Source organism: Meleagris gallopavo, chromosome 6 (assembly GCF_905368555.1).
Source record: "Meleagris gallopavo chromosome 6, MGAL_WU_HG_1.1, whole genome shotgun sequence".
Taxonomy (NCBI): Eukaryota; Metazoa; Chordata; class Aves; order Galliformes; family Phasianidae; genus Meleagris; species Meleagris gallopavo.
In genome coordinates, this window is record NC_139409.1 from 29,600,427 (window position 1) to 29,611,587 (window position 11,161).

The window sequence follows — 11,161 nt, forward strand, 5'->3', positions numbered from 1 at the left end:
AAGTCTGAAGACTGAGATTATGGATGCCGTTGCTAAAATATCTATAGGTACTTTGTAGGTACTGAAACCTTCTAAATTTTCCTCTGAGCCCCTCCTGCATTAATTAAGCTAATTACAAATAGTAGAACTAGCAAGATTATGCAAGCTTGATTTTGATAATTGCCTGTGCTCAGAAAGTATCGATTTCCGTGCTAATCACAGAGGAATATATTTAAGAAGTTTGTATGAGCCAAACAAAGCTAGAAAAAGGAATTTATATTTTCTCATTAATGCATGGGAACTGTGAAGCATCCTCCACTAAATGAAAAACAGGAAAAAGAAATAACTTCAGAATGATGAAGTCACCCTGTTTTTAATTAGTCTGTCATTTGAGACAATGGCTGATATTACTGTTTATTTCCATTTCAGTCAAGTTGTTTTGCAAAATTCTGGTTGGCCATAAATAATAACATCATACAGGAACTCTATAACCCCGGAATTTATTTCTCTGCCTGTTACTCTTTACTGTGCTGGCTTTTTCTTAGCATTTCTGTAAGCACTTTTGGGCTCATTGTAATCTCAGTCACATGCTGCCAGTATTTCAACAAGTACCTCCCATGAAAATGTTCCTGTGTACTGTGTAGCAATTCCGGGGTCCCTCTAATGCACAGAAAAGGAAGATAAAGAGGAAGAAAATAAGAAAATTGGAGCATTATGTTTGTTTTTGGAAACAATAAGAGTGAAAAATGATGTTTTGTGGAATGGGCCATTTAGTACAGGGAAATAGTGTGCCTTTTGGGGGCAGAGGGGTATTTCACTAGCATTTGCAAGAATACGCTCTTTAAAATGTAACTCAATGAGTAAAACTAGCAGCATACAGATGAATTTGTGTATACAACTGAGATATTTTAATAGATCCAGTGAAAACTATTACTATTGTATGTAATGAAGGTCCTGAGTATCGTTAGCTTGTACACAATTTTTAATGAGTCCCTAATGCCTTAATGAGAAAAAGAGAGGGCTAGGAGCAGTATTCTAAGCTAATGGGTGTCCACGAGGACACAGATAATTGGAGCTGAGAGGAAAAAAAAGGCCAGTACTCTATTTGAAGGCTTGTAGTTTCAAGATTTCTCCCTTAGATTAACTAGTCTGGGATGTTATTTGCCTACACCAAAAGAACCATTTTACTAGAGACAGCTTATCTGAAAATTATAGGTAAAAGAAAGATGTCTACATTGGGAGTGATCCAATTATATAGTAAAATATGAAATAATATTTCAATTAATAAGATGCAGTCAAAATTTTTGCTACTGCCCAACCTAGACGTGCATCTGACATTATCTAGAAAAGAATCTTGAATTATTTAACTGTCTTTTTTTTTTTTCAAGACAAATTTGCTGACTGGGTGCTACAGTCTCAGGTCTTACTTACAGTTGTGTCTGATGCAGACATACAGAGGTACTCTTTATCAGTGCCTTTGTCAGCCAAATATATTTTTCAGCTTTTATTTTTATTGGCCTTATGTACATTTCTAAGGCTGAAATAGAAGAACTACAGCAGTTAGGATTTCTGCAAAAACATCCTGTCTCTGAAGTCCACTCATAAGTGAACAAAAACAACTCTTACACAGTTTTACCTCATTATATTTCATGGGTTGTATTTGCAAGAGGCCTAGTCCCTCTGCCCTAAAGGTCCATCATGGGCCTTCATGTAATGTAACCCCTAAGAGGACCACCCAAAATTCAAACCCTATGTCTGAAAGCATTGTTCAAACACTTCTTGAACTGTGGCAGCTTTGTGCTGTGACCACTGCCCTGGGGAGCCTCTTCCATGCCCACCTCTGTCTGGTTAAGATCCTTTTCCTAATACTCAACATAAACCTTATTAATCATATTTTTTAAATAGCACACTAATTATCAATAAGCCAGATAACTACGAAGGCTACAGTGCTCAATGAACGAGGCCTGAACTGGAGTTTGAAATGGATATATCCTTTGAGTGATATTTAAAACAATTTTTCTACCCTCACTTTGCTTCTTGTGCTTTTTCTTCACTTTCTATGTTATCCAAAAGCATCATACAAGTCTTCAAATCCTTAATGTCAAACAAACTATTGATATAATACTAATAGACAAAAATAGCAATCATCCAAGTAATAATAACATCTCTTTTTTACCCTTCTCTCCTCTTTTACCTTTCTCCTCTCTAGACATACTAGGGGAGACACAAACTATGAAAAGGGCTTGAAATGTGCTAACAGGCTGTTAATATCTTTTGGTGGTTTTAATTACAGAATATTCCATGTCCTGCATTTTGTCATATTTTCTTTCTGTGGTAAAATAATGTGACATGAATTTCAGTAGGAGTGCAATATTTCCCGTAAGTTCCATCAACATCATTTTTAGAGTCCAGCGCACTGAGTTTCTGTGCCATCAGTACTTACCTTTATGCAACTACATCTCCAAAGTATAATTCTACTTATAAAGTCCTTCAAAAGGACAAAAGCCACATGAGGATAAAGTCACTGTTAAAAACAGGAAACTGGCCTTAACTACTGTGATGTTGCTAAATTTCTTAGCTTAATTCATTAAAAATGTATAAAGTAGCAGGAAACCAAGAACCTGTGAGAATGTGTCTTTTCTCCAGAGTAAAAAATTCTCTCTCATCTTTGGCTTGTCTATAAAGACAAGAATATCACATGTCTGTGAAAGAGGAGAGCTTCACCAAGAAGGTTTTAGAGGGGTTAGCAAGCCAGGGAAGACTGGCAGTATGGGTTGCAGAAGAGTCCACATAACCAAGGTACTGTGAACATTTCTAACCAGCACCTGCTGTGGAGGACATGCAGAGACAGCTCCTACACATCACTATCTCAGCTGAACCATCTCTATTGTTTTATGGAGTAATATTTGTCCTTTATAGGCAAATAAAAATGAGGAAACAGCAAGGTCCATTTCGTTTTAGTAGTTTGACACTAGTTTGATGTCTTGACATGCTGTGTATGTAGACTGCCACTGAAGTCAGCATGTTGGCTAGAGGTCTTCAGGTCAAGAAAGAGAGCTGTGTGACAATGGGGCTTCCAACCTAAAACCTTTCTAGATTCTTGCAGGTATATGGAGCCCATTCAGATTTCTGTTTCTAGGAGATCGTCCCCTGGTAATATGACTAAGCTTTGTAATTTATTTAGGAAAATTTCTCAGCTCCCTCCTGCTTTGTAACATCTTCTTGCAGGAGCTTCAGAGCTTCAGGTGTTTTTGTTTTGTTTTGTTTTGTTTTGTTTGTTTGTTTGTTTGTTTTTTAAGATTTGATAATCCTATTTAGCAGTCTTGCAAAAAGGACTCCAGAGAGAACTTTTCAGTTACACAAAATTAGTTTTATCAGCAGCATTATTAAACCATACATTAACTGCTTTATTAAATCTCCTTTATCAATAATAGAAGCTTTTGTATGAGGGTGGCAGAGGGTGGCATTATAAAAAACAGTTTCAGACTCCAATACCAACATATCCTATTTGTGAGTAGAATTATGAAATGAGCCTTCTCATGTGAGATTTCTTTTAAAATTTGCCTCTCCTTTTTCCCCTACATTCTCCAACCCCTTTGTACTTTTCTCTCTGATCACAGAATCACAGAATCACAGAATTGTAGGGGTTGGAAGGGACCTCTAGAGATCATCGAGACCAACCCCCCTGCCAAAGCAGGTTCCCTACACCAGGTCGCACAGGTAGGCGTCCAGGCGAGACTTGAATATCTCCAGAGAAGGAGACTCCACAACCTCCCTGGGCAGCCTGTTCCAGTGCTCCATCACCCTCACTGTGAAGAAGTTCTTACGCACATTCGTGCGAAACTTCCTATGCTGCAGCTTATGTCCGTTTCCCCTCATCCTGTCTCCACGTACCACTGAAAAGAGACTGGCCTCACCACTATGGCCGCCACACCTCAGATATTTATAAACCTGGATCAGGTCCCCTCTCAGTCTTCTTTTCTCAAGGCTAAACAGACCCAGTTCACTTAGCCTTTCTTCATAGGGAAGATGCTCCAGGCCCTTCACCATCTTTGTGGCCCTCCAGGACAGGACACAGGGCTGTGCTGGATCCTGAGAGAGAAAAAGACCATGGGGCAAGTCTGACTGGGTTGCTATTTCCCTGCCTAGACTTCAGCATCCAGGTCAGAGGATGGTAGCTCCTTCCAACCAGCTGCTCTTGGCACTTGAAGCAAGGAAAGGACCAGGAAAGTGGCCATAATTATTGCAGAATAAAAGCACAAGCTATGTCCTGTATGGAGGCACAAGGGCAGTGTAAAGGAGTGTGCTGGGATGCGGTGGCCATGTAAATGTGGTAGTTATTAGAGCAGCAGGAGTGTCAGGGTGAAAGCGGGTGCATTGCCTGCTCCAGCCCCACAGCATCCAGACCAGAGTGTGGAGAATACAATGAGTGTGGGATGTGCTTCTCCCTGCTGCATTCCCACTCTCTGACTCTGCATTGTATTCAGCTGGTGGCTGTACACAGACCATCACCTCCATATGGCACTTTTTTCCATAAATTTGGCTGGGTGTCTTTTGCACCCATTTATGCATTTGTCTTCAAAAACTTCCTGTAACAACTCATTCTTCAATTCCTTGCTGTGTGAAAAGGCACTTCAGCTTATTTTTAAACCCACTGCCTGATATCTTCACTGTTATTAGACATGTGAAACAGTCATTGTTTATTCACTTCCTCCCTGTCAGTCCTGATTTTCTTTTTTCTCAACGTATTGTATTTGTCAAGGCTACATTTTAGATCTTGTTCTGAATTTACCAAGATTGTAATGCTTAAAATGCTGCAGTTGTGGAATGGAACCGAATGCCCTTTGTATTTCCCTGCTTTTTGGACTATTGTGTTGCCCTCCTTCTTCCGTGCAGGCCAGTTCATTAACATTTTAAAACCAGGGATTTAGAATGAATATGTAAATGCACTTTCCAGTCAGTATAGTAATTCCTGCCACTTAGTTTTAATTTAAAATCATGAGTGTTAATTGAGCATCGAAGATACGCAGTGTCTAAATGGACAAGGATATCCAGTAAAAATATGATTTGAGAAAAACGAGATAAATATATAATTAAATCTGAACAGTGGTATCACCTCTTTCTTCCAAATGTTCAGAAGCTTGTGCTAGTTTTGAATGGCCTTTTCAAAGATTCACCTTTTCAAACTTGCCGGCATGATTCTGCCACAGAAAGGAGCGCATTCTGGGACACATCCCTGCGAGGGGAACAGGCTGCCCTATCACCTCTGCAGCTAGCGCTGCTCTCAGCAGTTGGTTCATTCTGCTGCCTCAGGGAGTGATATAAGCCAGTTACTTCTGCTTATAAACAGACTAAAATGAGTGTACATCCATATTTTTAGCACAGAACTTTCAAATGAAGGAAAGTATCTATGGACATCACTCATTTCTCAGGTATTAACAGATCTGTAGTCTTTGACCTCTCTTTCTTGGCTTACAAAAACAACATAAAATCTGTACAATATTCCAGTGGACAACATCATCTTTCCTTGTTTATTTTGCTTAAAAATATATACTGTTAGTTTAAAAAAAAAAATAGATAACATATATACAACGGCAACACGTACAAAGAGGCACATATGTACTAAGAACAATCTTCAGGTTATTTTGAAGACTACGTCCCATACTGTCTGTAGATATTTACTGACATCAGAAGAGCTATAAAGAACAACAGTTACTACTTGCACTGGACTAACATTTTCTTTACACATCTACAATTGTAGAACTGTAGAACTTCTCCAGAGAGACGGGATGCTCTCTCACTGTAATGTGCAGAATTACTTTTACTACATGCTTTTCTGAGGGGGAAAAAATATCCAATCCTTACATTCTCTGTTGCATTATCTTTTCATCGGCATTCCTATAACTAGAACACAAACAGAACAAAATAGCAAAGCCGCCTGTTTGTATTTGGTTCAGTTGTACATATGTGATGAAGATGATAGAAAAGCAAAAAGATGAGAATGAGTCCAAAATGCTTTAAGAATATGTCTTTACAGTCAATTCAACACACACACACACACAGAAGAAGAAAAAAAAAAAAAAAAAAAAAAACACAAAAAAACAGTTGCTCCTTTGGAGCTGCTTAGTATTTGCTTTATATGCCACTCAGTTTAATAAGAAAACTACTGTGAAAAATCAGTATTTTTCACAAAAAGTGACTTAAAAGAGAAGCTTCCTCACCTCTTCCCATTTCTTTGGCCTCATCAGGAGAGGGTGGCTGCTGCCTTCCCTTTTCCTCCCTGGATGAGTCCACAAAAAATGTCCCTATCCAGCCCACAACCTGGAGTCTGCCCTGGGAGGTAACCCTTGCTTATATTTTAAAAGAAACTTCCCTTTTCCTATCTATACATCTAGTTAAAAAAAAAAAAAGAAAAAAAAGTAAAACCTAAGGAACTGAGTCTTTCCCAAAACCCAAATGGAGGACCAGAAACCCATTTACTTTTTCTCTCGTGTTAATTTAGAAACACGTCACTGCAGTGTGCCATCAAATGGCACAGAGCTGAGTCGTCTCTGCACTGCAAGAACAGGAATGGCTTCTTAATTGAAAAAAAATAGCATTTCTAGTGCGAGTGGCAGCTAGACTTTCTTTACTGCTGCCCACCATGCAGCATGCCTATCCCTTTCAGAGGTAGACAGAGCTGCAGCAATTATTTTTCCAGTTTTCATCATTAGGTGAAATCATAAAGTAATTGAGTGCTCACACATTTTTCATCTAAGAACCATACCAATCCAGATGCTAGAGGAATAATGAAAGGGTCTTGTCTGCCTACACATCCAAAGGGAAATGGAACAGAAACTGGAAACAGAGGGTCATTTAAGGCAAGGCCCAGGCTTATTTTGCCTTGTCTCCTCTCAGAGAGCCATTAATCTCACCCACTTTGCAGAAATCCAGGAAGGTATGTATGCAGGCTCATGGGAAAGCTGTTTTCTCTTGACAGAGTGGGAAGAAAGGAGAAAAGGTCAAGAACAGTGTGTTTACCAGACCCATGTGCTCCTCTATGCGTGCTGCTGCTGCATGCAGCTGCTTTCATTCTCAGCTGGCATTTTGCGGTTTTGAATACTAGAGCACTAAATAAAATATGAGATTTTAATACCTATTATTTCATGTATCCAGTGTGGGATGCTAAAGTAAACAGAATATTGCGTGAGTGCACATTTCATTCATATGAGCAGAAGCTTAAAGCAGAAATGGGGAGAGCAATTAGCAGCCAAAGCCCACAGTATACAGAATGTGGGGTAAGGAAAAACTACAGACAGATATAAATTTCCTTTTAAAGAAATATACTTGAAAGACCAGTTGCTTAATGTTGTAAGCTAAGGAGAACACTGACTCACTAAGTCAATATTTACTAGATCTACCAGGCCAAATTCAACTCTTGTTCTAAGCAGAAACAATTTTACTGTTGTTTCACATCAATGAAAGAAACTGGCCTTGCGACCAAATCTGGAAAATGTACAAAAACCTTCATCAGGGCATGCAATGCTATGTTTAAGGATTATTTTAAATAATTTATTTTAATTTGATTTCTATTTTTTTAAATTTGTTATTTTAGTATTTCAATTTGGCATTTTACTGATAAATAAGCACCTTTTTTCTTATCCAGCAGCACAGCAAAGCTGATAGATGCTTTTTCCCCTTTGGGGGGATTCATAACTGCAATCAGGGAAAAACAGCTGGTCTCTGCACAGAATGACAAGTTAACAAGAGAACGTGTTTTATACTTTCTTTGCAGCTCTTTTTAAAACTAGAGAAGACGAAATAGGTGCTAACAACTCAAACAACAGGAAATTCCAACAATCTATATCCTTTTTCTCCAGGTTTCATTGATAAACAAAGACAACTAATGCTCCGTAGTCTGAATCCCTCAATCTATTGCAAATCAAGAGCAAGTCCACTGAAGCCAAATGATTTGCATGCATGCTAATTCAGTCATGCCTTCATGCGTAAGGGACTTTTGTTGAGCGAGCTTTTCGGTTACTGGAGCAAGAGCTCTTTCCTCAGACTCTTCTGAGCTATGAATGCAATGGGAAAGCTTAAAGAAACGATAAAAGAAAGCAGGTTGGAAGAAAGAGGAGGGGAAGAAAAATGTTTACACATGCTATTTGGTTTTAGAATCACAAAATCTTCCTTGTTAGTAGAGATCATCTAAGAAAATAGCAGGAGCACAGATTTTTAACTGTAATGTTACTCCTTTATGATACTCCAGAAAGAATTTGGCTTTGTCTTGTCAACAAGGGATGACAGAACCCAGATTTCTTTTCTCCCAGCTGTCATGAGTATATGCTAATGTTTCTGAACGAATGTTGCTAAAGATGCTTAAAATGGCTTTAACATTTTGAAGCTTCTACTTAACTAAAAATTTATTTAGAAGCTTATGATAAAAAATAATAATTGCAATCACGTTGGTTAGTCTGTAGCTATTATTCAGCCTGTATTTTCTGTATTTATAATAAACTACCTAGTAATTGCAAGACTTTTATTGATGTTTAAGTAGGGTTCTTTACAGAGCATATGACTAAGGAAAATTAATTGCTGCAAAAAAAAAAAATTCTAGAAAGCACCCTACTGCTTTTTTTTTTTTTAATTATTTTTAATTTATAGCCATCACTCATATTCCTCATACAGTAAGGTAGAAAAGAATGATCAACAGAAGAGGTTATAAACAGTCTGCAGCCCTTATATCTATTAAGCCAGTCTTTCCTAATTAACAATAACAGAGGAAAAGTGTGCAAATGATCAGGACAGAGTACACCAAGAAAGCTTCCTTTATTTCTAGACACACAAAAAAATAACCCTTTTAGAGTTACATCAACAAACCAACTGACCTTGACTACTACATTGCCTGTCTCTTTTTAAGACTCCATAAAATGAACCAAAAGCTGTTTTGGAAGGAATGCACTGCACAAGCCTTTGCTTCCAAGTATAAATAACTATTGAATTACTCTTTTGGAAGAAGATTAATTTTGTCCCAGTTTAGGACAAAGAATCCTAGTTTTTCTAGGTTATCCTGTACATATTCTCTTAAAGATTTGGGACAGCTTTTAAAATGTTTTAAATATTTAGTTTTTAATGCCCCAGTGAAAATAATGTAAACATATGCCCCATGGGCTGCACTCATCCATGCACTGCTCTGTTTCTAGAACTAATTCCCACCTAGAAATAAGTGCAGTCAGAAATAGCTCCCTGTAGAAAGCCTGTAGTATTCAAGTCATTTTTGACTTCACCCTTTTCTTACTTCCTCAGTAGCTGTGAGCAAGGCCTGGCAATCTTGAATGGCTATAGCTGAGAACCATGGGACTAGACTCAACACCAGCAGCATTTAGCCCTACTCTGCAAGCTCTGTCGAAATACAGATAACAGTACAGTTTCTAGATTTTCCAAAAATGTATCTTGATAGTTTGGTTTTACTCCTCCATTCTGGAGAACGCACTTGCCCTCAAAACTTCCATGCAGTTCACAAGAATCAACACTCCAGTTAACTCTCGCCACTGTTTTGTTACTGGATTTTTCATTTTATCCAAGGCTGATTGCAGATCTTGTAAGACATCCCTGTAGCTGTCTCCATAATGGGCAGCCCACGTGTAGAGAAAGTCATATGCAGGTTTCCACATCATCTGCAAATAAGGGAGAAGTATGAGAAATCTTAATTGCAGAAACTGAACTATTGCAGAAAAAAAAAAAAAAGCAAAATCTTTGCAACAGTCAGAGAAAAGAGAAAGAAGAAAAATAATTATTTGATCCCCAGCCACACTGACATGCTTTATTATATAAGGCATATTCATTAAAAAATCCAGGAACCTTTTGTACTTCATTGATATGAAATTGCAGAATTCTCAGAGGAATAATAAGAGAAAGATAAAGTTTTCATTCAGATAACTATCACAAAGTCAATACACATCTATATGTGAAAGTAAAGTTAAAGGCACAAGAGTAGAAGGAAAATGCTTTTCCCCTTGATCATTTTTGAAACATATACACCCAACAGCAATTTCCCCATTTAGAGTTTGACTTGTGCTTTTGGTGGTTAAAGCCCCACTTTGTCAAGATTCCACTGTCCCCCTATGAAGTCTGGAACGTTTAAATATAGTTCTTACCTACACAAAAATATTTTCAGGTGATATCAACAGAAAGATCTGCCTACTAATAGAGCAAAACAAAACAGAAGCAGACAAATAAAACTGCTCAAAGCGCAGGAAAATCGAAAGTTTTTATAATTAACTTCTTAAAATTAGGGCATGCTATTTTAAAAACTAAAATTAAAAATATATATGTAAGAAAAAACAAGTTACCAGTGCTCCTTATTGCAAATTAGAATATGTTTAATTATTTTATGCCTACCAAATATGAAGTAGGTCTTCCCCAGCTGTAATTTGTCATTTACCTTGTGGCATTAATGCAGATATGGAAGCATGATTCAGATACCAAGCTTGATTTGCGTCTTTCAAAGTGCTGATGTACAGAGCAAGTTTGCTTTTGTTTACAAACAGAAAGCTTGTCTTCCCATCTGCTGCTTTTGAAAATTAACTTACACAACTAGTTCCCTTTTTCTCATTGGCAACAGAGGTTTTGCAAACAAAGAGCAATTTAATTATCAGTTGTATGGATGACACACAAAGCCATAAATAAACACTTCACTTTCCTAAATAGTACTGTTCTATGGTGTTTTGAGAAAAATACACTTATCCATAGTAATAAAAGCACATGAACTGATGCATATAGATATATATAAACACACAGAAGTGACCAGAAATCATTTAATTCTAAAAGGATTTTTAAATCCTTTTCCCTTTTTTAATGGTAAAACAATTGCCATATTTCTTAAGGATAATTCAGAAGGAAATTGGTTATTTCTTCAATATCTTGTCATATGAATCTGCAATAGACAATGTAAAGCTCCACCTCCTTACTTTGAGCTCTATTTATTTGATCATTTAAGAAAACAAGTAGCTGGAGGAAATTCCTTTGCCTGTGGTTCTGAACTATCCTCCATATTTGGGCTAAGAACTCCTAACTTACTCAAATATTAACTTTACTATAGTTTCTGTCAACATCTCCCTGATCTTCTACTGCCTTTCTCCTCATCCTTCAATGCAAAAATCCATACAATTAATCTCCCTGGTAGTATGCCTCACAGTCTGAT

At 37.5% G+C, this 11,161-nt stretch overlaps 1 protein-coding gene across 2 annotated transcripts in view; it reads right to left on the minus strand.

Annotated features, from left to right (window-relative positions):
* Positions 1–8,590: 8,590 nt before the first annotated feature.
* MACC1 (MET transcriptional regulator MACC1) overlaps positions 8,591–11,161 on the minus strand; it is a 30,774-nt gene continuing 28,203 nt past the window's right edge. For both annotated transcript variants that reach the window (XM_010712753.4, XM_010712754.4), the window contains one exon: positions 8,591–9,635. In XM_010712753.4, coding sequence (XP_010711055.2) covers positions 9,426–9,635 — 210 coding nt within the window. In that variant the 3' untranslated portion in view covers positions 8,591–9,425. The remainder of the gene's footprint in view (positions 9,636–11,161) is intronic.